Consider the following 27,016-nt stretch of genomic DNA (forward strand, 5'->3'; position numbering starts at 1 on the left):
CGAATCAACCCTTTGTTTGCTGCACTACCAAGACAATCATTTAATTGAGCGAATTGGTAAGATTTTCCTATCTAAGCAAAAAGCAAACTTTACGAAACTATCTGAAATTGGAGCCCAGAACGATTCAAACGAAAATTTTAAATATGAAAATTGTTTGACATTTAATCGATAAAACTCATGCTAGGTTAGTTCCAGCCCAGCATATAACTCCATGTATTTGAAAAACAAAAACGTTTGGTTCAATAACTCAATATAGCAAGAGCTCAATCACACGTTTTTCGGTAGTTGTTATCAAGGTTTGGGCGAGTGACAGGATAATATCTTAACTTCTTCAGTTGTGATTTCTAATTGTTTTGTTATTTTTCACGATAGCGACAAGTTTGTTTCTTTCTCTGTGTGCGAGAAACAAAATCAAAACCGCGCACCGAGAAACAAAAACGAAAATTTAATGAATGCTCATTGAGAAAACTTGCAACTCTTTTTACCAATAATTTATGATACTCAAAAAACCCGTTTTGATCTAAATCAAATTTCTAGTAAATAAGTGTTGATCATTCATAGGTAGTAATTTTTCCTCGATGAATAAAGACTGGCTGAAGAAGTTAAAACGCTGCTGTAAAATCAAATTCACAACTGTGTTCGTTAAGACATTTTAATATTTTCAATGACAATAATAATCTTCGATAAACACCCGCTATAGTTATTCACACACATGCTTTAACTATCTAAACACGCGTTAAAACTATTCATAAACACGCTGTAGCTATAGTTTTTTATACACACATGCCGAAGCTATCCATACACACGCTATTCCTTTCCATACATCCGATACAACTATCTATACACACGCATAAGCTATCCAACCATGTGCTATTACTATCCATACATACGCTATAACTAATCATTACACACGCAGCAGCTATCCACACACAAGCTATAACTATCCGTACACACGCCGAAGATATACACGCAATAGCCATAATATGCTACACATGCTAGTGTCTTACACACGCTATAGCTAGCCATACACACGCAACAGCGCCATCCCTATCATCGCAAATGTCATAGCAATACAGATGCACATACGCTATATGTGCACACTGCACACACACTAAATGGCGGTAGCTTTCCTAGTGGCGGTGCTGGCTCGTGCAGTTTCTGGCAGTTCTGGCAGTTTCGTGCAGTTTTCACCCAACGATATCTGAATTGGATTACCGCTGGTGGGGTCCAACTTAGATCGAAGGAGAACCGAACTGAATGAAGAAATGCAGCTGCCCACTACCTCCGCCGCTGCTGCCTGATACCACCGCTCTGGTTCTGCTGCAGCTCAGTTTGGCCGCTGGAATCAGCCACCGCTGCTGATTATACAAGACCGGCCTGGTGGCCTTCCACTTGTTAACTGATGAGGCCTTCCACTTGCTATGAGACGACACAGGCTATTATATAGCCCAAAGCAAAAATCCATCCGCGAGCAAACAAGAAGCGAGCTTGTGATTGGTTGAATGTGCACGACTTTTAACACAACTTTTAACTAGTTTAGTATCGAAAACATATTTAAATTATTATATGACAATCTTGCGCAATATTTCCCCTATCAATCAAGCCATTGGTGTTTAGAATCTGTTCAGTGGTAATGATAAAAGAAGCATTTTAAAACGGTGTTGAAACACCTGTTGCAGCTACCGAAAGCGAGCTCGTTATTGGTTGAAAACTGCGAGACTGTTTACAAAGTCAGATCGGTTGTATCCGTTAGTGTCGACTGTGCTTGTGAAGAGAGGTGGTGATTGGTTGCTTGGTATGATTTAGACAATCGATGTGATTTATCAATTTTTCAATAGTGTATCTCGAACAATAGGTTATTTTTGTTGCATAAATTCAACCGTAAAAGAATTTCTGATCGGTTGATGCCAAAACCTCGAAATTCTGAAAAGAAATGACTGATACATAAGCGCTCAAAACCTGACCACTTTTCCCTGGTTTTCCCCGGTTGAATTACTAGATTTTCAAATTCAGGTGCCTAAATTCGATATAGACGTTAGTCCAACGTCAAAATGTATTTATTAGAGACTGTGTTATAAAGAGATACGCAAAGAGATAAGCAGTAAATATGGCAACCCTTTGCTAATATTCTATTCCAAATAATTCTGGCAACCATATTTAATTTCGCATGACTTTTTATACGCACTAGAAAGTGTGATGAAATTCCGAAACTTTGTAAGGATATATAACTGAGTTTCAAAGCTTGTTTATACATTTTTTTTAATTTTCAATGCATCACTCATAATACAAGCATAACAAACACATTTTCCGTTCAAACCATAATTGCACGTGGTTCACAACAATTATACTGATTACAATACACATTCTGTACGTTTCTGTGTTACACTCCTGAGTTTGTTTACTTTGCACACTTGGAGCCTCGATTTGACGGTTCACTTGGATTTTTCGACCTCACTCTTTGCGTATCTGTTCATAACACCATCTGTAGTATTTATATTCCCTATGCCTTGTTCAGATTACGCCGGATATAACCTGATATCGCCAGATGATATCGGAAATCACTTCGAGCGCTCACACTACAGTCAGCTGATATGATCCCAGCTAGCTGGCATCTCTATCTTATTTGCTTTGTTTCATCGCAGTTAACATCGCAGCGGATTCGCGATTTGCGGGCCCCATTGACAGATGCTATGTTATGCGTATGAAAAGTGGCGGTGATATGCTATCTCGTTTACACACACACACACTGAGATGTTAATCCTCGAAACATGGCGGGATGCCAGCTAGCTGTGATATCCGCGATACCATGTAGCCGAGGTGATATCCATTGACAGCTCGATCGTATGAGATATCAGGTAATATGGATGGTGGTATGGCCTGGATATTACGAATCGCCTGATATCAGGTGATATGCGGTGTAGTGTACACGGGGTATTATATTCAGACCTGATATCACTTTGTGTGTTCACACTAGTGTTGTTATACCACATACATAAGACATACGTAACACTCAGGAAGAAATCTTCCAAAAAAGTTGGTACAAAATGAACTACTCGAAAGTACCAACCTCTGTGAAAAAAAACCTCTGTTTGAGTAGTTTATGGAGGTTGTGTACCTGCGCAGCCCTGCATTTGTCTCGTTCCCACTCGAAAAATGCAGCATTGATTTTGTAAACAACTTTTTTAAAAGTTTCGTAAGGGATTTTGTATGTCTAAGTATGTGGTTATACCACAGAGAACAGACGTTCATCTTATTTTCAAAAGATGTGTAAAAACTTGCAACCGTCATTTACCACTAAGTGGTAATGCTCTCGCGATGTGGCGCTTTTGTCACTTACAAACCAAGCACTGATATCGATAAAATATCGATACAGCAATATTTATGCAGTGTAACTGGGGCACCACAAGACAGATGTCGTTAGTGTATTAACGTATTTTGATTTAAATTTTTACACACGATTTTCAAATTTCTTTGTATGAACATGAATGTCTGTTCTCTGTGGTTGTACTCTGTTCGTGGCGTTTTTTTTCTGGTACACGTTGCCCCATAGTACTCCGTACCTCGTCCTGTCCAACTGCTCGACACATAATGAACAAAATGAATGTTCTTTTTCTCGGCTTTTTCGAGCCCCAATGAAAATCCCATGAGGAACTGTCAAAAAGTTATTAATCAAATCAATGCAGCATTTTTCGAGTAGGAATGAGACAAATGCAGGTACACTGCCTTCAAAAACAGCTCAAACAGATTTTATTCAGAGCATGGTACCATTCGAGTGGTTCATTTTGTACCATCTTTTTTGGATGATTTCTTCCTGAGTGTTACGTATGTCTTATGTATGTGGCGATACTGTCGAGCAGATCAAAATAAGGCGCAAAGTAAAGGGCGAAACAACAAATTTTCGAAAATACAATGTAAAGCGACTGAAATTCAAATTTTATGAGTAACATGGACGATGTTAGAGCAAATTAAAGCCAAATATATTGTTGAATCGTTAATTAGGATTTAAATTTGTGAGTGAAAACTTTGTTTGCCTTTATTAATTTTGTTGTCATTGTAAGTTTCGCCCTAATCACGAAGTAGTCCGGACATAAGATTATTTAGTCCCTAGATACGTAATGTCGCTGGCGTCGCTGGATTTTTACAGGATATGTATAGACCTTTTTACGTACGAATATATTAGTGTCAATAGTTGGGTAAAATATTTATAACTAGCTGTTTTGTTTGCAATGCTATGTTTTCAGCAGCTGGACAAAAATTCAGTTGAACACTCATTATATGTTTTAAACTTGTTTCTGAATAAATTTGCTCATTCGTGATCAGAATTCGGAAGAAGGCGCTAAATATAATCTACCAAAAATGGTGAAAAAGTAATAAAAGTCGAAGCAACGAGATGCGATGATTTACAGGTTGGAAAAAAACAAAAGCAATTTTAAACGGGTTTACACGTTTACTAGTGTGCGTAGGTGAAAAGTCACTTATCTCTATAGTGTTGATCTGCTCGGGAACGTAACGTCAAACGTCGTTACACTGAACGGAATCGACGAGTCCTTATTAGAGAAATTATTATTCAGAAGTATCAGATGGGTGAAATTAAAAAAGTCATATGAAATACTCGATGCATTAATAATTCACATTAATGTCGTAAACCGAGGTCGGTAACGGCCTCACGTATTTGCCGGCTTCCTATGGTTCAATTGAATCGTGTTTCTCCGCCCGCCGCATGAATCGGTCAATTGCGCTGCGCAATTCGATGCGCTGCCGTTGTTCGGCTTCCAAGCTCGACGTCGGTTGTTGCTGCTGTTCGTCTCCCAGGCTCAACGCCGCTTGCTGCTGTTTGGCTTCCTTCCTTCGAGTGTTGTCTATAGCGTCAGACTAGTGCATGAGCTCGCTAGTGAAATCCCTGGTTCTTATATAGCAAACGCTAGAATGCTTTAACCAGTGGTGGGCACCGCTAACTGAAAATTTAGCGACGCTAATCGCTAACTCGCTAACCGGAAAATTTAACTCGATAATAGCTAAACGCTAAACGCTAAACCCACATTAGCGGAACTTTCGCTAATCGCTAATCGCTAACTTTTTGACATGTAAATAGTTATATCGCTATATTTATTGCTCGTGTTTTGTAAGATTTGGACCACTTTGATGTGTTTTGGTTAAACAAACGAAAACAATTACTTTTTAAAGCTATTTACAGTAAGAGGTTCACGAAACGGTATTCATATTTGATTTTGTAAAAACAAGAATAACAAAAGTTATTTAGCTTGCATTGAAATAGATACTCTTAGGAATGTTTTCATAAAAATTCAATTATTATCTGAATCGAAAAAGTAGAACCAAAGTTTTCATAATTTCAAGCGCATTGCAATTTACCAAAGTTCTTGGTGTGCCGGAAATTCAATCTAGACCTTGTGCTTGTTCTTCAAAATGCTCCTGTGGCTTGTACGATAAATAGAGAATAGAGTAATAAGAGTTTGAAGGTCATTTTTTGAGGTAAAATCTGATTACTCTTCGCCGGGAATGGGTTAAGGAAATCATATACAAACATGAACTGTTTTGCGATTCAGTTTCACACCGTTTCATTTTCGATGTGCTCATCCATAATCTTTCCCATAGTTAATAACAAACATTTTAACTGTTTCGTGTTGCCCTTATTAGTTTGAAATGTGCAAGCAAAGGGTGATAATCAATTTTAAAATGATATACAATCGTTAAAAGCTTAAGTCAAGCGATGATAACACATTTATGTGCGAGCAATTTGGTTCAGTGTAGTCTGCTTTTTCTTTTGGCAGTTTTTGCCCATACAAGGCTCAAAATAGAGGTTAGTCTACTAGATCATGTTTCTCAAAGCAGTCTCCAGTGCTTGGGAGCTTTTGTGCAACTTGATTTGCCTCGAATACAATGGGCACACTAGCGACATTACTTATCTAGGGACTAAATAATCTTATGTCCGGACATCTTCAATGTAATCAACCTACAAAACGATAAATTTGGTTCATTTGCGACGTTGCAACAAACTATCGATTAATTGGACGATTACGATAACGAAAACCTAAGGGGCGACACCTGGCTTCTTACTCTTCTTCCTCATCCACCTCGATGATCCCTGTTGTATTTTTCGTAAGTGATGCCATTCACTCGGAATATACTTGAATGTTTTTAATGCTTTTTATCACCATTATGCACAATTACTCCTGCATGCGATAGTTTTACCGTCTGAGGGTTACCAGAGAATCTGTATCTTTAATATACTTAAAATCGAACGTGTCATCCACCAATGATTATGATTCATTCATAAGCCCATCTGAATTGTACTTTCCGCACAAGCAATATTCCTCAACAGGTATGTTCCAAACTTAATCCAGAACGGATTCAAAAGAAGAAATAAGATCACACTACACTATTTACTCCCGACATTGAGCAGCGGTATGCTGTTCTTATGCTTCACGCAAAACCGTAATAACTCCTTGCGCACTTTTGGATCTTTTGGTAATTGATACTAGTGATGATCCAAATCGGATCTCTTACTACGCCCATATTTGTATACTTTTTTTAATGTTCACTTGAAATTATTTTAGATTATAACAGGTGGCATCATTAAAAAACATAAATCAAAACAACGAGCAATGTTGTTTAGCATTACTGCCAGCAAGCCTGATAATAAATTTTAACGCATTCGGGGTTTTCAATTTCAACCAATCAGCGAGTGGTTCCCAAAGTGGATGCAAATCTATACCCAGTTTTCTCCCCTTAGACGAAAACCAATTAAGGACGGAGAAACAAATTTACAAACATTTGTTATTGGGAAAGTGTCATGTCAGTGTAAATCAGGGATACCAGAAATGTCGATTCGTTAGTCATAGACAAAGTTCGTATAGATTTCAATGGCAATGCAGTTATTTGCAGGTTTTACCGATTCTGTTCCAATTAATACTATTATCAATGCAGATTTCTCTATAATGTGTGCAGATTTTTGCAGACTCCCGAATGGTCGAGTTATTTTTTTCGGGTTTCGAGCAGTTAAAAATATTGTTGAAAAAAATCTGGCATCTGTGATGTGGATTCGGAGCTGCGGACGGTTGACTGAACGTCTGACGAGCAAAAGTGAAAAGAGAAGTTTATTTTTCTGATTTTTCCACAGCAGTCATCCATTTTTGTAACATTTTATTTGTTGCTTGCTAGCTATTGAAGCGTAATTTTATAATTCTGCTAAAGAATTGTCCTTGAAAAGTCGATATATAATAGGTTCTGAAAGCAGGTACTGTATTAATAACAAGAGGTACTTCGCATTTATGGTATCGATAAAGGCTATTAAAAGACTTTCCGACTTATTCTTACAGTTGTGGAAAAAGTTGATTTTTGGAAAAATGAGAAAAATCTGCACCAACTGCCGATGGTAACTTAGAGCGAAACGGCAGACAGTAGTATCAAAGATATCTGTAGAACAAGAACAAACGCAGTAGGATTGGAAAAAGTATGGTTATACAAACCGTACGAGGAAAACCGAAACGACGAAAACGAAGACAAACCTACGCAATAGTCGGCAAAGACGATTATCCGGGAGAACCACGAGAATCAGCTGGAAATATATAGGGGTAGCAAACTAACTGCAAGTAAAAGGGTAGCATAATAACAAGATGGATGTGACAAAGTTATTCTCCGACCTAGAGTCGAACAATTTAGCCCTGGCCGATGACAGCAAAAAACGTTTCTCCGAATTGTTTACAACCTGTAAGTAAATGGAGCTTATATTTTAGGGAGAAAGGAAGGCATTTGCGTCACCTATTGATTGAATTTTTGATTTCGATTGAATTTCTTAGACATTTTGTTAGCGACTATTAGAATATTTTTGATTGTAACAAGAAAAAAATCTGAAAAGATCAGTCGTTCAACTGGTATTCTTGCTAACTTACTATTGGAAAAATATAGCAATCATGTGTCAAGCATTAGTAACGATAAATAAATTTACCTTATCGCTATTGTACACGTGTTATTCGCACTTGCAGCTCGTGAATCCTGGCTATCACACAGTATGATGGACTATTTTGGACAAACCTCATCGGTCAGAATTATTGATATCCTTGTGAAGGTACAACAACCCCATGATAAGTATATCCTGGACAAATTAGCCGAATGGATACGAAGCGGATCGAATAAAATGCTAGCGCTGACTCTTTTTGGGCATATTATCCAGAAAAGACCGTCCTGGTTGTGCAAGGTGGGTAGTCACCAGCTGGTTAGAGAGATGCTTAAACTATCTAAAATGGAGAAGGAAATCATACCACTAATTAATGCCGTGCTGTGCATCATCAACCTGCTACCGGTTATTCCGTTGGTGATGGGAGGATACGTTCAAGATTTGTTCGAAATTTTCAATTATTTAGCTACGTTCGATAGGAACACTTCGGTCAATTTACCAGAAGACCAGTTGATTCATTTGCAGTTCGGTTTGTACGAATTGTTCAATCGATTATATGGCATGTATCCGTGTAATTTTGTGACGTTCCTAAAGAGAGAGTATCGTGGCGAAAAGCAGGCCATTTTTCAACATACGATTAAACCTCTGCTGGACACCGTCAAGATACATCCTCGTTTGGTGTCGTCCGATCAGGACAGTGAAATCAGCCAAGTTCGTTGGAAAAATATGGAACCGCACGATGTGGTTAACGAGTGTGCCCGAATGTCACTGGATTATCTAGACAAGCCACAGGAGCCTCAGCAAATTGCAGGCAACGAATGTCCTTGCTATGCCACGCCTTTAAAACCCGCTGAATTTAACGCCGTCACAACAGCTATAGATTTCCAGTGGAAAGCAAGCGTAAACTACTTCAACACAATCTCCACAGACCAAAAACTCAGTACAATTGCAGCCCAAAATTCATTCTGGTCGCCAAGCAATATGATGCAACCGACACCACCGCCGGGACCAGCAACAGTTCCTCACACTCCCAATCCCACACCAAGTTACACGATTCCCTCTATATCGGGTCCGCAGTTGCCGGCTGCTGATGGAGCTTCACCCCCAGAAGCAGCCGTAGAAGCAACGCCTGAAACTACTCCGATGAAGGATATTGTGAAACCAGTTCGGCCTTATCCGGTGAACTCGACAGCGGTTCGGGCAATGTGGAATACCAGTCAGCCGTCGTCGCCGATTAAAAAGGAAGCTACCCATTTTAGCTACGAGAAAAGTGTCATTACATCGCAAAAATTGCTGCGGATGGTGAATGATCGTAATCACTCGGTGTTGCAGATGCCATCCAATTCTGCAGTCAACACCACTACAACTTCTACATCGACAACAAGCAACAGTGTTCCGTCAAGTCCACTGCCTATTGATCAACCTGCTTTCGGTAAGTTTCTAAAAAACACGAGACTTCCGCTTTAATTTATATTTCTCCTGTTTTTGTCTAGAAATCAGTCGACTGTCTCAACTAGTATCGAATGTGTCTCTTACCTCGGGCACCATCGCTAGATTTGATTCACCAACGATTAGTCACCCCGATTGTACGCAAGAGGATCAGGAAGTACACGACATTAATAGTCAACATATGCTTCAGGAACTGCTCCCGATCCCGCTGACTCAGGCTGTACCACATCAACTGCCCTCTGTTCATCCAATGAAGGAAGCTTTCGATGCAGAGGATTTCGAACAGGAGGAAGGGTCCCCCTGTTCCGCTGGTGGATTGCACTTTAAGAATTCGCAATCGATGATTAATTTTACCAGGCGTCGCTATCGAATGCATAGCCAGTGCGTGGTGGACTCGGATCCCAGCTACAGTACGGGAACTTCCCCTGCCGATACGAGCAGTTATATGTTGAAGAATGGAACCGGAATTTCTACGGCACGAAGTTCGGCTGGAGTAGTGACAAGAAAGCATCAACGTCGGCACTCGCTACCGGATTTGAAAAAATACAGTTTAAGAGTAGATCCAAAGACACTGGCGGGCGATCGGCTAGATCTGACACTAGTTGAGACAAATGGGGACAGCAGTAGCGGGAGCAGTCCATCGGGGGAAGAGGCTATATCGGCTGCAACTCATTTTCACAAGAAACAAGAGCAAAAGACTGAAGAGCATATTCGTAGGAATTTAACACTGTTCCAAGAAATACGTAAAAATTTGACCAATGTAGGAGGTTGTCATCGAACGGGACAAAACGGTCTTCCGGTATCTTCACTTACCAGCAGTGCTACGCAGACAATCGAAAGCTATCCACAGCCGTACGAGCAAATTGTTTACGGCATTCTGCAAGAAGAGTTGAAATATAAATCGGATATCGCGCTAAAGCGACTGCAAGAGCGTTGCGACAGTGAAAACAAACCGGACCCTAATTTAATGCTTGATAAATACATAGAGCTTTGCGTGAAAAAGCGTGTGGCGAACGGCGATCCCAGGCGAATGGACGAGCTGTATCGGGACCATATCACTTTGCTGAATTTGCAACTGCAGTACGAAAAGCACCGACGGGAGATCCATGCCGAACGTAACCGACGGCTGTTGGGGAAAAGCAGGGTGATACGTGGGCTAGAGCAAAGCAACGAAACATTGAAGGATCAGGTCTCGAGGCTGACCAAAGAAATTAGCTCACTAAACACCGAACTGGCGGCACTGCGACGCAAAACAAATGCGGACTGGGGTAAAAATTCATCGGAAGTGATCGAGCTGAAGGAACGTTATGCAGCTGAGGTTCACAAAAATCAAGCTTTGCAAACACAAATCAAAGAGCTAGAATTTGCGCTGAAAGAGGAAACTCAAGCACGTAAGGAGCAATCGATGGCAGTGGAGCAAGCCCGCGGGGAGTTGTTTGATTTACGGAACGAAATGCAGCAAGCTCTATATAAAGCTGATCTTGGACAGCAGTACAGAGACGAACTAACAAGGCTCCAATGCGAGCTCATTTTGATGGGTGAGATTCAACTGAAGTGCAAAGAACGACTTGGGAGCCTGGACAGCGTCAAAGCACGAGACGTGGAAAATGCGATTATTCAGGAAACATATCTAGAGGAAGTCAAAGGTTAGTATTTGATTGACATTGGGTTAAAAGTTGTTACTAACAACGTTGCATTGCAGATCTTAAATTCAATCTAGAAATGAAATCAGGGCAGCTGGATTCGACCAAGGAACGTTTAACAGAACTCGATCAACTGTTGGTCAAGCGCGATGAAACGATTGCGTTGCAGAAGCGTATGCTGAAGACGGTCAAAGAGGAGTATGAGGAAAAATTCAATGTAAGTGGTTTTTCAGTCTGGTTTACATTATTTTTCGCAAAAAAAAAAACAATTTCTTCTCTTTTTGCGAAAGGCCCTCGAGCGTAAGTATCACGCACAAAAAGCTATCGTCATCAAAATGGAGGAAGCTATTCTAGAGCTACGTGTTAGCACCGCCGCTCGCTCTCCCGATTCTGATCGGACAGGTAGGCTTGGTGCGACTATATATTTCGATCCGATATAATTTATTTCCATATACGTCCAGATGCAGTTGGATCGCTAGATCATACCTCTCCGCTATCGATATCACTAGCCTCGAGTGAGGGTCTTTCGGAGATTAAAAACCTTGCATTGGTGGTGCAGTCTGGTAGTGGTGGTGGTAGCAACCTTAGTACCCTTGAACTAGATTCAAATCAACCAACACCATTGGGAGGTACTCATGCCTCAATGGACAAAGATGTCACGGGTAGGCCTCTGCACCAACCTGGTAATCAGTCGGAAGATACTGCAACGGCAATTCCTGGGCCAAGCCAGCGGATGTAAGTCGCACGTTCGTTTCACTTGTCTTTGTATGCCATGTTTCAATCCCTCCTCCACCTGTAAATCTGCATAACTGATGTAAATCTATCTCTCAATCTCGTTGATGTAATGTTCGCGCAGAGCACTCAAATTTGCATGCATGCAAACGATATAATAAAGAATATTAGTATTTATTAGGTTGTTGGAGGATGACTGTTTTCAAGTCGTTGATCAAAAGAAACAAAAACTTTAGTCGATTGGCCTTCAAGGTTGAAATTCAAAAAAAAAATGTGAAGAGATTTACTAAGAAAAAGAAAGTTTATAAAATTATGCTGCTTGCTTTAGTGGGGAATAGTGTTGAGAAATCAAACAGTATGCGTACATCTACGTGCATATGTATGTGTGTGTGCGTATGGTTTGTCGAGCGAAATGTATTACGGAAGTCGACTGAAACTTGTTTCGATTGTTTATCACAGCCAGGCTTCTGAAAATGACTGTAAAACAGTGACAGCAAATCTTAAACTAATTCGGCTCTCATTGTGTTGCACGGCTCTCCCTGCTTCCCTACGTTCGGTAAACAGTTCGGACATTTTTCATGTCCGTATGTCTGTTGGTTCTTCTAGGCTGTCGCTAATGACGATTTCTGCGACGAGAAAACAGATAATACAATAGGACCAAATATCAACACGCGAAATAAAGATTGTACGGAATCAAATTGCATCATTTTCAAATAGCTGGGGTTGGGCAAAAGACCACGGGGGGGGGGGGAGGGGTTAGGGGGTGAATAGAAAGTGTTCAAAATATGACCACATGGTTTGATAACGGCCCTAACTCGCGTTTTAAATCGGTAGACGAGCGTTTGACCACATACATAAGACATCCCGCATAATCAAAAACCATTGCTGAATCGGTATGGACTTTAACTGTACTTGATGAAGTATGGTAACTGTTCGTGATAATATCTTTTATCAGTTATTACTGTAATAAATTGAATGACTTACAGTGATGGGCATAAATAAAAGCCCACCTTGAGTATTTAGAAACATTTCTCGATTTCTGGACTTTCATATAAAAATCTGCAGCCGTCATTCCATACGATTGTTTGTTATTTATCACTTTTTCAGATAATCACGAGTTTTGTCATTTTTGTTGGATTTTGTTTACTCCATTACATGACTTCTTGAATGTGTGCAAAAATGCGTTGACAAAAATAAAAGCCCACCCCCAAAAAATTATATGGAAATCTAAATACTCAAGGTGGGCTTTTATTTATGCCTATCACTGTAAACTATTGAGCTACAATATTATATTCAGTATCCCGAAATAGGATAGTGTGCACTATTTGTTCACCACACCTTCAACGGTTGAAGCTCCATCGAAAAATGAAGAGATATCTTCCAACAAACGCTGTAGTCGCAGGTTTTTGTCAAACTATAATGGAAGGTAATCCAATTGGTCACAAATCTTTCGGCTTTAGTATTTATACAATAATTTTTTCTATCCAGTATCTCCGAGCAGAACGAAGTTGAAGTCGACATTGCACGACGAATGCAAAACAGCGCCCCTTGTAGCCTGAAAGAATACAAATATGACTACTCACAAAGAGAAATGTGCTGCATGCCTGGCAAGTGATGATATCTGCAGGTGAAACACAATAACATTTTCTTTGCAAAAAATAAAGAAATAGCCACTAACAATCTTTATTATATTTAAAACAATATCACGACTATTCCACGAACGATTATCAGAATATAAATCAATATAAATATACCATTCATGAAATGATACCTGAACAACTAGAAACTACTGCAAAATAACATATTTATACTATTTGAAGAATAGTTTTAGTACAAAATTTTGGATTATTAGTTTACCATATCGTGTATAATATCGAAAAAAATATGTTCGGGAAAATCGCTGTTTTTGAATGGTAACCATACCTAACGCCTAGTTCACCAAATGGTTATTTCTCAGTTTACTATAAACTACATGGTCAAAACTGAAGCTGGTATGGTATGTAAATGGTTATGTGACTTTTAAGAAATAGACCTTCCCATCTGCGCTAGTATTAGTGGTCAATTTCACTAATACAAGTTTAATTTTGGTTGCGAATAATCAACACGCTGGTAGTAACAAAAAATTTCCTCCTGCCCCGAGCTTTTATTCAAGTTGTAAGCCGATTTTTAGTTTTATTTCATCTGGTTTTCCACTAAAACAAAGTTTGTTGAAACAGTTAACACTAATGAACTAGGATTCATAAGTGCAATATTTTTCGAAATTGAATATCAGCTGATTTTTTGGTTGAAAACAAATCGATTTTATTAGGATACAGACTAAGCCTGTATTGGTGAGATCTGGCGTAGAAAGCTCTATGGTTAAGATACTATACGAGAAACAATTCGTGTATGGTATTTGTTTATGCGGGATACGTAACACTGGCGATTTTTTTTTGGTACACATTGCCCCACAGTACCCCGTACTCTGTCCTGTCCAACTACTCGACAAATAATGAACGAAATAAATTTTCTTTTTTTCGGCTTTATCGAGCCTCAATGAAAATCCCATAAGGAACTGTCAAAAAGTTCTTTACAAAATCAATGCAGCATTTTTCAAGTGGGAACGAGACAAATGCAGGGCTGCGCAGGTATAACGCCTTCACAAACTACTCAAACAGTGGTTTTATTCAGAGGGTGGTACCACATACATAAGACATAGTAACACTCAGGAGAAAATCTTCCAAAAAAGTTGGTACTCGAATGGTACCACGCTCTGAATAAAATCACTGTTTGAGTTGTTTTTTAAGGCAGTGTACATGCGCAGCCCTGCATTTGTCTCGTTCCTACTTGAAAAATGCTGCATTGATTTTGTAAATAACTTTTTTACAGTTCCTTATGGGATTTTCTTCGGGGCGCGATAGAGCTGAGTAAAAGAAGGTCAAGGTCAAACTTTTAAGAGGAATTTGAACAGTCACGTTAAAGATGTGGCTAAAAAACTGCATTTGAGTAACACTTTTGTTCAAGATTCGAAAAAACGTAAACTTTGTACGTGGGTAATACACGTACAAAGTTGAGGAGTCACCGAAACGCAATGAACGGCAGAATACGGTGGCGAAAACACGTACACAGAAGCTCTACACCCAGATGTTGACGAAACCCCATTGCCCCATTGTTATGGATAATGTGACATATGTAAAAGCAGACTTTTGGCAACTTCCGGGGCTCCAGTACTTCACCGCTCATCATAAATTCGAAGTTCCTGAAGACGTTAGAAAGCAGAAGGTGTCAAAGTTTGCCAAAAGTACATGGTTTGGCAGGCAATTTGCCCGTGTGAAATGCGGAGCACCCGATTCGTGGCAACCTGGATGGTCAATGGGCAGGTATACTTGAAAGAATGCCTCCAAAAGCGTTTACTCCCTTTTCTGAGGCCACACAATGGTCCTACAACTTTCTGACCGGATTAAGTCTCGTGTCATTACTTGAAAGATGTTCTGAAGTGGTATGAGACTAAGAAAGTCAATTTCGTACTGAATCATCTCCATCCCCCGAAGGCACCTGAACTACGGCCAAATGAGAAGTACTGAGCCATCATGAAGCAGGCACTTCGAAAACATCCTAGGGAAGTAAGATCGGAGAAAGATGTGAAGAGAAAATGGATATCCACACAAAAAAATAGCGAGTCCAAACGTTGTATAAGATTTTATGAGCAGTTTTAGGAGGAAAGTTCGTGCATTTGGATATGGGGATGAGATTTAATAAAACGAATAGTAAAAACTAAATAACATGTTTTATTTAGCTACCTGAAAGTTAGAAGGCGATTGGTTGAATGAGTGAAATTTACATAATCTTCTTTTTGTGATGCAATTCGATTTCAAACACCCATTGAAAGGTATCATTCATAGAGCACGTTCACTTTAGGGGAGGAAGGGGGTCTTAGATCAAAGTCAGTGCTCTATACAAATTTTAAAAAATATGTATGGGCGTAAGTCTATGAGGAGAGGGGGAGGTAAAAATTAGGTTTACGTAGTTTATGGATGGCACAACGCTGCTTCGAACTGACGGTTTGAAAAATTTCACCGAATTCCTTAAAAAAATAGTGTTGAGGAGAATTTCATAAAATCTGTCGAAACTAGTGACCTTTTCCTGGGAGATTTAGTTTATTTAAACGCATCTAGGCACCCCAATTGACACTAAAATTTAAATTTAAAAGCGAATCTAGAAACAATTTCTTTACGCTACAATTAAAAATTATCTACATCTAGCTAAAATAGAACAGAAATAAACTAATTGAACAAAATTCATTTAGAAGCCCATGCTACATCACATTTTCTTTTGATGGCGAACACAGTAGTCGTGTTATTGTGTGGTGATATACAAAGCTAACACTTTACAACCCCAATTAGGGACGATCCATTAATGATGTCACGCAAAATTTGGAAAAAATTAACTCCCCCTTGTCACAGGCTGTCACAACTTCCTGGACCCCTCCCCCTTAATTACGTCACGTTTTTAAACCCCCCCTCCTTTTTTGTATAATAATTAATTGATTGAAAAAAAATTTGAAGGCAGTGTACCTGCGCAGCCCTGCATTTGTCTCGTTCCTACTCGAAAAATGCTGCATTGATTTTGTAAATAACTTTTTGACAGTTCCTTATGGGATTTTCTTTGGGGCTCGATAAGGCCGAGAAAAAGAAAATTCATTTTGTTCATTATTTATCGAGCAGTTTGACAGGGCGAGGTACGGAGTACGATGGGGCAACGTGTACCAGAAAAAAAAACGCCAGTGTTACGTATGTCTTATGTATGTGGTTATACTCTACTAGAAAATTTTTTGGAAATAAATATTGAAATTCAGTCCGCGCAAATATATATTTCGACTGTGACATACAGTCTTCCTCAGTGCTTATGTGGGCTAAGCACTAAGGAAGACTGTATGTCACAGTCGAAATATATATTTGCGCGGACTGAATTTCAATATTTATTTCCAAAAAATTTTCTAGTAGAGTATGACGGAAACCGATAACTATTTCTTTGATTTCTCAATCACTCTGCTAAGACGCTCGGTATAGATTTTCTAAATTAAGACCATTAATATTTAGTTCCTTTTCCTCGATTAATTCGCAAATCTTCTCCACATGCTACAATAGCCAAGCATTCTTGTTCACGTTTTGTCACAATTTTTTATTGATTGGATTGAAAACATTAAAAATTAATGAAATTGCGCTATCATTCATGAACGAGTATGCACGGTTAAAGAGAATTAACGAACATTATGCTTTTGAACGAGAAAAAAAATGTCATTTATTCTATCTAAAGCAAAAGGGAGCACTATAAATGAATGATGCAAATATCATAAATAGTTCTGGGTTGAACACTGTGGTTAGGTATGTGACTTTTTTTTCTATTCATTTTTTTTTAGTTAAAATGTGATGTCACACTCAAGCTAACCCCCCCTCCCCCATATATCACATAATGTCACAATTATTGAAACCCTCTCCCCCCCCTAAACGCGTGACATCATTAATGGATGGTCCCTTAGTGAATCAGTAGTAATTCACTAGTCAGTTCAGAAAACCTGCTCATTAAAGTACTTGAAAACTAGCGAATGTATGTGACTTGTCCGCAGCATGAAATTAAAATCACTTTGAATTATTGTTAACTTATCAATATACTTCAAAAATGTATACCAATTAATCACAAGGTTGTCAAATTTGTAAAGAGACTACAAAAAAAAGAAGAACGATCGTGTTTCGCCACACGGTTGATCGTACCCTAAGGCAAGTTAGTTTATTGGTGTAACGAACATCTATTACTGATCGCCAGATACGTCACGTTAAAATGTGTTTCAATTCAATTTAAATACAGCACAGTCACATGCATAAGACATACGTAACACTGGCGTTTTTTTCTGGTACATGATGCCCATAGTACTCCGTACCTCGTCCTGTCCAACTGCTCGACAATTAAAGAACCAAATGAATTTTCTTTTTCCCGGCTTTATCGAGCCCCAAAGAAAATCCCATAAGGAACTGTCAAAAAGTTATTTACAAAATTAATGTAGCATTTTTCGAGTAGGAACGAGACAAATGCAGGGCTGCGCAGTTCACTGCCTTAAAAAACAACTCAAACAGTGATTTTATTCAGAGGGTGGTACCATTCGAGTAGTTCAATTTGTACTAACTTTTTTGGAAGATTTCTTCCTGAGTGTTACGTATGTCTTATGTATGTGGTACAGCCACATACATAAGACATGCGTAGTAACACTCAGGAAGAAATCTTCCAGAAAAGTTGGTCCAAAATGAACTACTCGAATGGTACCACCAACTGAATAACATCACTGTTTGAGTAGTTTCCGAAGACAGTGTACCTGCGTCTCGTTTCCGCTCGAAAAATGCTGCATTGATATTGTAAATAACTTTTTGACAGTTCCTTATGGGATTTTCATTACGGTTGGACAGGACGGAGTACGGGGTGTGGGGCAACGAGTACCAAAAAAAATCGCCAGTGTTACGTATGTCTTATGTATGTGGTACAGCGCTCAGAATAGCAAAAAACATGTAAAACATTCATGAAATTGTATCCAGTTTTTTATGTACCATAATGACGGTCGCTAAAATACTTGTTCGTATTGTGGCGCCAGCACTAAATTAAAGTTCGGAAGTCGGACTTCCGACTTCCGAACTTTCTTCCGACTTTACAAACACATAGTACTACTGCGTGTTCACACAACATGAACTGCGGGAATGATTTCAATGTATTTGTTTTTGTAAGCAGGACTGACAGCGCAGTGGCGGCTGAGATGGTTGCAGTGTTGCGAGAACAACAATAATAAGCATCGGAAGTGAGCCGGACTGCCAGTTTATCAGCGACGTTTTGATAATTTATATTTAAATGCACAATAATATGCGAACCTCTCTGCTTATGCCAGTTTTCGGGTGTCTGAAGAATTGGCAACACACAGAGTACAAACACGCTCATTTGTTTTTGCTGGAAACCAGCAAAATTTAACTGGGTTTTGCCAAGCTGTAAGACCAGCGATTCATCCAGTGAAATTAATTTAGCTGTTTATCCAGCAAAGCAAATAGCTGAAGTGAGAGAACACATTATATGCGCTATACAGCGTGTAGTGGACAGAGTTATTGTGTGAGTTATTTCACAAATCCTAATAGGAGTGCGAGTGTTGGCAACATTTCTGACGAATACCGCACAACCCTATTTTTTTGGGAATCAAGGTACGAGCACTGAATAAAACAGTTCGAAGCGCGAGTTACATGTTTTCGTTATAACGAGAATGAGACACGTCTGGCTTGAATAAACTGGGAGAGTACGGATGCGAGCGAAAGAGAACGATCTTGGTAGTGTAAGTCTGTAGGCCAGACGCAACAAGAAATTCGGTATGAGTGTGAGTATGATCGTATACGTTTGATGAAGGAATGCATGCCAGCCAACTAATGGATGTAAAGGACTTCGGAGAAAGAGTGATTGCTTTCTTCATTCAGTTGGTTAAGTTCGACAAAGACGGACGCAGAAAATGACGGGCAAACGGGACAAGCACGACACAGCGCACTATTTGTGACGTAAGGTATAATGTGCGGCATGAGAGTTAAATCAATTGCCGCCAGTCGACAACTACAATTTTCAACTAAATGGATAATATAAACACAGACGAACAGACGAACCACTGCATACAAAATTCTAAGAAAAATGGGGTTCCGACTAACATGTGCGACACCTACTGGACACATTCCGCAAAAGATAAACTTTTAGCTTTTCTACTGATTTTGGCAGCACGGTGCTCGAATAATGTCAACTGAGTTCAAAGGGAAAGGCACATCAGCGCAACCCCCGCTGCGGCGGGAATATTCCGCATAACTGAAACTCATTTGAAATGATCGTTATTTTGATCCACGGAAAAAAAATCGTGGTACGTCTGTTTGTCTGTGATATAAAGATCATTTGGAATGTGCGTGCCAGTTATTTTCAGTGTAAGCACATGTTTCAAACAAACCTGGCAACTGTGATTCGTCGATTAGACCAGGGATACCAGATGTGCAAGGTGCGTGTGCAGATGTCTGATGATTTTCAGTTTTGCATCGTGTCTAAAGATTTGTGTCCATCTTCCCTTATATCTGAGCAGACTTTTCCAGATTCGGTTTATTCGCGTTGAAAGAGATTTTGAAGGCTGTTCGCACCTACGTGAACTCTCGTATGTAATTGTCAAAATGTGCGTGATGACAAAAGCAAAAATATTTCCTTCTTTTTTTTTCGCACGCAGAAACCAAACAAATATCAGCAATACCGTCAACGCCAATTATGTGTGGACTTGTGTCTGTGCAAGCGCAATTCATTGGAACTTAGACGAGTCGATATTTTTGAATTTCAAGCAGACTTTTCCGAATTTCGAGCAGTTGCAGCCATTTTTCCAAAAACATCTGGCATCGCTGCTGTTCTGAAATTATTATTGACAGCTAGTGCGATCACGGTGAAAATTTGTGGAATCTGGGTTTGGATAAGTTGAATCGGAAGGGTACTCTTCCGGTTCCCAACGTTTTCGAAGGCTCAAGTATTTTGAAGATTCTTTTGTTCCGTTTCACCGCGCAAGATTGCCGGTTCAATTTGAAAATCGTGCCAGTTTCTGTCGTCCGAAAACAGTATAAAATCCAGTCAGAATTTCGCCTTCTGCGTATCATTTTGTGTTTGCGTGGGTTAGGGGAGGTAGTGCGGGCAGACAGTCTAGTGATTTTTGCTAATGAAAATTGGGGTGCAAATTGCTTTGGCTGTCGTCAATTTGTGTGTTCTTAAGACGAAAGACCCGAAGGATTACGTTGCGCAAGTTATTTTTTTAGCTGGTTCCGGATTTTAAAGGTGGGTAGAGAGGAACCCCTGGTAATATTAAAGTTTACTTATTCTTTCCTTTTGTTTTAGGTATGTGATTGCATTATATTTTAATGACAGTGCATTTAATGTAAGTAAACATCCTTTACGTTTTTTCGTTGCTTTGGCTTACCGGAGAAAAGCCATAATTTCACTTTGAGAATACACTTTAGCCTTGCAAAACTGTGTCACATATACCTATGAAGGCCTTATATAGTGTGCAAAATATATTATATTTGTCTCGATTGAATTCCGCTTTTCATAGGGTCAGATAACGAATTTCTTCAAGACTATGTTTTCCATATGGTCTAGAAGTTAGTTGAATTTTTACTTGTTGGATTGTGGCTTAGACCATGTTCGATATATTTCGCCAAAGTAGGGATTTACATGAACCACAGGGGAGCCTCGTAGCCACAAGGTTACAGAGTGGGTTCAAATTTCAGCAGATTTACTGCCTCTCGATGTGTAAGGATTCAGGAATAGGAAGAAGATACAGGGGCATTACGACTCAATTTTTCATTAACAATTCAAGAATAAGATGAACTGATGCTGAGTCTTAGTTGAACGCTCACTAGCCCTGAAAAAAATTACTCTCAAACGCTTACAAGCACTTTGATTCGGTGAAATTTGTATTTGTATTTTCTTCTTGGGAACTCAAATTATTGAAATAAATGACTAGTTGATTCAATCTCTCAAACGGATGTCGAGTTTATTCTGTAAATTGCATGAAATTTAGCATTATTTCTCTTATTTACGTCTAGTATCTTTATCAGGAACCAACTTTCTTTTGCCAATTCTATGATCATATTACATTAAGGGACACGTATGCCAAGTTTACTGGAATTTGGTTAAGACGTTCCAGAGTGATGATGGAATAACATATAAACTGCCGTCCCAAGCATGATTGTCACACTGGGCATAAGGTTTGTGTAGAACATGGGACAATTATGCTTGGAACGGCAGTAAACATACGTTCACTTTTATAAAGATAGATACAGAGAGGGCAATCCGCGGCACTACGTTAAATTACATAAGTACCAATGGGTGTAAGCACTTCAAACGCAAACTTATAGGAGAATAATGTTCTTGGAAACGGTCAGAGTGAAAAGCTCACAGTGATGCTGCTTTGGAGTACCGAAATAAACCGTCTTTCTCAAGACGATTAATTTTTTTCGAATGAAGTCGATTGTTTTCTTCGTTCGAAAGTAATGGATTTAAATTTCGTTTCATAAAATTTCTACTGTGTGATTTGAAATCGTAGGTTTAATTTATTGAGAAATAAACTACCTGAATCTTTAATGCAATAGCTTTGGGAAAGGCTGATTCATGATATCATCAATTATTGTTTAATATAGTGATTAAAACGCCCGGCTTACCATTGACTGCACGATTCCGAGTTTTTTCCCATGTCCCTAAAAATTTGCGACATAGCTTTTTGGGTAACGGCATTTTTTCCAATTTTCGAGAAACAGATAGCGATAAAAATACAGTGTAAACAATTGACTCTAAACTGCTTCTACCCAAATTTTCAAAACAAAGTAGGTAATTTTCTACAGCGTTTTTCCCGTGATTCAATTTGAAACGGAAAACCTACATAGTTCGGATAAGGCTAATGAGTTATAACTGATTCTTTATACTTTAAGTCTTGTTATGCACATACATGTATGTGCTACATGAGGTTAGCTGCAAAATAAAAAAGAAGCTTATTTTTCAGTAAAAAGACAAACATGTCTGTCAATAGTTTGAACCTCTAACTACTTTCAAATTAGATAGGGAGCTACGTATGAACAAATTAAAATATTGCATTGTTCTTTTTATGAAAGTCACACATTTCGTTCACTGTATATCAAGAGTATTCGAAACATTTATTTCTGTTGGTAGTCTGAAGGTTACGTGGCATTGAAATTCGCCCTTATATGTTGCAGTATGAAATGATTTGGAAGAAAACTAAGTCAATTTCATGTTGACAGTCATAAAATGCAGACGATCAGAATGAAACTGCAATAATATTGTTTTGAACTCTACAAATGACTCGTCTTTCTCAAGGCAATTAAATATTTTGAATAATGTTGAATGGTTTTCGACGTATTAAAGCTGTACAAAGCTGCTTTCTACGTTTCTTTTCGATTTGGCTCTCGTAGCAGCAGCAAGTTCGAAGCAAAGTCTAGGTACCACCATTTAGCTGTCGGAACATGACTTTTTTTTTGACAGATTTCACAGCCAACTTTTAGTATATAGGACGCTTTGTATTTTAATCTTAACTTATCTCGTGATTCCGAACTCTATGAAAGATGTGATCTTCAGCAAAGTTGTTAGAAGGTCAAGGGTTTTTGTTTGATAAATAGTTTAATGTCGAATTCTGCCCTTAACCTCAGCGATTCCGATTCTCTAGAAAGTTGCGATCTTCACCAAAGTTGTTCAGAAGGGCAAAGGATTTCGATTAATGTGCAGCTTAGTGCAAGATTATGCCGCTATGTAGCACTAGTGAGCATGGAATTCGTCGAACAGGATATTTTAGAGGAATATATATTATTATTTCGTATGATAGGAAATGACAAAAGAATTACACATTCCGCTGACTTCTTATAATTTAAACAGTAGAACTTTTAGGTAGTGTATACTTAAAGCACGATCATCGATTAGTGTATGAAAAAGTAGGTTTTTTTTAATTAAAATTTGACCTTAACTTATCTCACGATTCCGATTTCCTAGGAAGTTGCCGGTTTCAGTAAAGTTGTTCAGAAGGTCAACATTCTGCGATCAGGGTGACCAGCGAACCAGGAAAACCAGGAATAAGAAAATGAACCGGGTAATTTATTAAGTTAAATTTAAACATCATTTTTCGTTTATTGCACGGTTGGAATCTGTTGCATTAGTTCAACGCGTTATGCTTTTTCTGCCATCTCACAAACGTTGGGAGGTTCCAGGAACCTTCCAGTTGATCTCGACTTGAGTTGCTGGAATAACAAACCAGTCATCATATGATCGAATCTCAGCTGGGAGAAACGACCGTTAGAGTCAATAATCTAGCTCTAGCCCCTGACATTTGTGTTCGAGTATATTTAAAAGTTATTCACCGACCTATTTGATGTGAAAATATTTTGTAACAAAAAAAAAAACAATATTTAAATCATTAGTTACAAATCGTATCAAAAACTAGCAAGGCCAAGGGAAGGTTTAGACTTAAAATCGCTAAAAATATGGGGTTCCGTGATCCACTCACAACCAACCCAAACTGGTTCGGATTCAATCCTACTCGACACCAGGAAATTTTCTGAGGCGATAAATTTCCAGGATCACGCCATCCATGACGAATCTTAGCTGTAGCGCTGGTCCGTTAATCAACGGGTCGTTGGTTTGGGTCTTGGAGACAGTCGCCTCTGGGGGCGTCCGTGATTGGTACACCTTTGGCGGAACTAGACCAACGAAAAATTAGCGGAAGTAAAAAAAATCATCACTTATGTTGAAAATCGCATCAAAAAAAGTTCTCATGGCCAGAAATGTCAGAAAATGATTTTTAAGAATCGTTTATAAAGGCTAGAAGGCTACGAAAATGATTTTCAATTTGATTCAAAATTTATGAAATAATATTCTGAAGGCTTGATAATGCAGAGTTTGACTTTAGGTTGTAAATTGCTTAAATATTCCTTCAAAATCAAAAAGACATTTTTGTAAATAAAAATATGAAAAAAATGTTCTTGACAATACACCTGAAAACCTAAAACTCACGGATAATAATGGTATCAAATCAATCCTCCTATTATTACCACGGCAATCTCAAGCTGAGGTTAAAAACATCCTTAAGAAAAGAAAATACTACAAAATTAGGAGATCCTTTTGAAAAAACAACAAAATTTAACAAGAAACCGGAAAAATATTTTGAATGATTGGCACACAATTGTTCAGAATTCAACTCATAATTGCCATGAAACGTTCACCGAAAGTAGAAAAAGAAAGAAAATACGCTCAAATTTTAGTAAGGTTCATCGATAAAAATGTTTCAGAGGACGAAATTGTCCGAAATCAGATTTTAATTTGCAGTCAGATATATTCAAAATGGTACTTGCAGTTATAACTATTCAGGGTAAAAAAAAATTGAATTATATTATAAAATTAATAAATTCAAACTAGTGTAAATAAAATTTTGCTCAAAATTCCAAATTCCAAGTAGTGACATATTTCTCATGTAGACCGTAGAAGCAAGTATTGTTTTGAAGTAGCAATTTGTTAAAGCCTGCAAGAGATTAATGAAAACAAATTAAAATTAAATTCCAAAGCGTTTGAATTCCCGGAAATTTGTAATAATTTGTCTAAAGAATGCAAATATTGATTCCTTAAAAAATTTAAAATTACTAGTAACGGCCATAATTTCAGATGCAGGGAAGGCGAAAAATTTTCTCTATTGGAGGTTAAAAAATATGCTTGAACTTTTTTAAAATCTTCGAAAAAATATCATCTAGAATATTTTTTTTTCTGTTCAGCTAGTAATGACTATCAAAAGGTTACTGGAAAACAGAGGAAGTAAATAAAAACACTTTAATGTCAAATCAGTTTGAAATTGGCGAGAGAAAAAAGTCAGAAATGGGAAATAATACAAACTTAGCTGAAAATTGCTGAATTCCAGTGTGCCGCAAAATCTGGAAAAGGAAATCTTGAAAAAGATTTTAAATTGAATTCTAAAAAATCCCCGATTCTTTTTAAAATTTAATTTCTAGTTATTGAAAATATTTTGAATTTCCATATTTTATTTTTGATAATCAATCTTATCAAGCTTAAAATCCGCAATAAAGCGTAAAAAGTAATAATAATATTTCTTTAGAATTTATAAAAAAAATGGAAAATGATTTCAAAGATTATCGCTCAGAAGCAGCCAAAATGATTCTGATTTAAATTAAAAATTTGTGAAAACATATTCTGAAGCAGAAACTGACTCCAAAAAATACCGAAAACCTCAACCAGAAAGAACAAAAAGTCGCAAATATTAAATCGCTATATTTGAACAGTTCCGTTTAGTTTAGTTAATTTTTGAAAGTCCGAAATGACAGAAAATTGTTCCGACGAACAGTAATTCAGAATTAATTCAAAATTGATGTGAAAACTATTCTGAAAACATGCAGCACACGTTGACTCCAAATTATATTCTAAGTTAGTTGAGTGTATTAATGAAAATTTTGAAAAAATGACTGCGACATTTTCTGCTCGTTATTAAGAATATTTTGTATCTGCTGTAATACCTCGTTCAGGATTTACACGGGCCGGGTTGCATTCCTCAGCCATTAAAAGTCGAAAAATCATTACCAGCAAATAAATGTTGGCCGAACTAACTCGTCGCTTTTCAAGTTTTCAAATGATATTTTATCAATAGAGGACACATTATTAAACTTATTTATTTGTGCGTTTATTAAAACTGAGAAAAATATGATTTTTTTTCACCGGGGAAACCGGAAAAGAACGGTGCAATTGGGAATCAATCACCCTGCGCGATTCTTAAATCCTCGAAAATATGGGTCTTCGGCCAGTGCCAGCGCAAAATTTCCATCAAGAATACGTACCGCGTATCTACCGCGTGGGACTACGTCTTTGTTTTCTATACTGGAATACATTTTGTAAAATTGGAAATGAAACTGCACATATTGCGTCAGATTTCAAACGACCAGCATAACCACATGATGGATCACAATAACCAATATGTTGTTGGATAATTGAAATGTTGGACAATTTTGTTATACGCTAGTTATCATTATTATTTCATTGCAATGCGGTAAAAAATTGATATTCTTTGATGATCTTTGTATCAATGTCAAAAGAATTTGAAAGTCTCCCCGTCTCAATAGGTCAATTTATGATGGTTTCCATGAACTTAGACTAATTTGATGTCTCGAAGGTAAAGATTTTTCGAAAAGTTTGAAACAACCCTTCGTTTTGAACAATTTCTAAAGTGTGCGTAATGACGAGCATCATAGTTTGTTTATAACGTGCTGTGATATTTTCGAATTTTTACGTGTGAAATTGTGTATGCACATAGAATATTTAGTGTCTAAAGTGTACTATAGAAAGATCTTCATCAGGATAAGTAGAAGTGCAGTAATATCTGCTGCTTATTTTGAATAAATTTTGCAATTTTATTTGCTTTCCGCCACGGCTGGCTGCCGTCGGCATTGTTTTTTTTTTCTTTTTCAATTGTCTCTGCCGGTAGTGTTGTGTCGACGTACAGCATCCACTGTGTAGGTAAAATGGAATGTGCAAAGTGTAGTCAAACGGTTGTGATCAACGATGTCGTTTACTGTTGTAACTGCAAACAGAGATTTCACTCCCGCTGTGTAGGCATCGGTAATGCGGCTATTAAGTTGATCAATGCGAATGACAATCTTCTGTTCAAGTGTGATAATTGTCTATCGGTTCAGTGTTGTGATGAGCAGAATGT

General features: G+C 38.1%; 2 protein-coding genes across 3 annotated transcripts in view; both read left to right on the forward strand.

Annotated features, from left to right (window-relative positions):
* The first annotated feature begins 7,044 nt into the window (after positions 1–7,044).
* On the forward strand, positions 7,045–12,088 carry LOC129717241 (hamartin). Of its 2 annotated transcripts, none has more exons than XM_055667096.1 (7): positions 7,045–7,276; positions 7,338–7,728; positions 8,004–9,347; positions 9,409–11,010; positions 11,067–11,224; positions 11,298–11,409; positions 11,469–12,088. In XM_055667096.1, the coding sequence occupies exons 2-7, from the start codon at positions 7,635–7,637 to the stop codon at positions 11,744–11,746; spliced, it is 3,588 nt and encodes a 1,195-aa protein (XP_055523071.1). In that variant the 5' UTR covers positions 7,045–7,276; positions 7,338–7,634; the 3' UTR covers positions 11,747–12,088. The 2 variants fall into 2 exon arrangements, with proteins under 2 accessions (XP_055523071.1, XP_055523070.1); XM_055667095.1 differs by having other exon boundaries at positions 7,045–7,255.
* An 8,090-nt stretch (positions 12,089–20,178) lies between these two features.
* The window catches only part of LOC129733996 (protein roadkill), a 155,973-nt gene continuing 149,135 nt past the window's right edge, over positions 20,179–27,016 (forward strand). The window contains exon 1 of the mRNA XM_055695706.1: positions 20,179–20,583. The gene's annotated coding sequence lies outside the window, so the exon portion shown is untranslated. The remainder of the gene's footprint in view (positions 20,584–27,016) is intronic.

This window comes from Wyeomyia smithii, chromosome 1, assembly GCF_029784165.1.
Source record: "Wyeomyia smithii strain HCP4-BCI-WySm-NY-G18 chromosome 1, ASM2978416v1, whole genome shotgun sequence".
NCBI classification, from domain to species: Eukaryota; Metazoa; Arthropoda; class Insecta; order Diptera; family Culicidae; genus Wyeomyia; species Wyeomyia smithii.

What these genes read in the sequence shown, in the direction of transcription:
- LOC129717241 (XM_055667096.1), top strand. Translation starts at nt 7,635, where the DNA reads ATGGATGTGACAAAGTTATTCTCCGACCTAGAGTCGAACAATTTAGCC. An exon ending in TATTGATCAACCTGCTTTCG is followed by an intron (nt 9,348 to 9,408) that starts GTAAGTTTCTAA and finishes GTTTTTGTCTAG; the next exon opens with AAATCAGTCGACTGTCTCAA. An exon ending in AGTATGAGGAAAAATTCAAT is followed by an intron (nt 11,225 to 11,297) that starts GTAAGTGGTTTT and finishes TTTTTGCGAAAG; the next exon opens with GCCCTCGAGCGTAAGTATCA.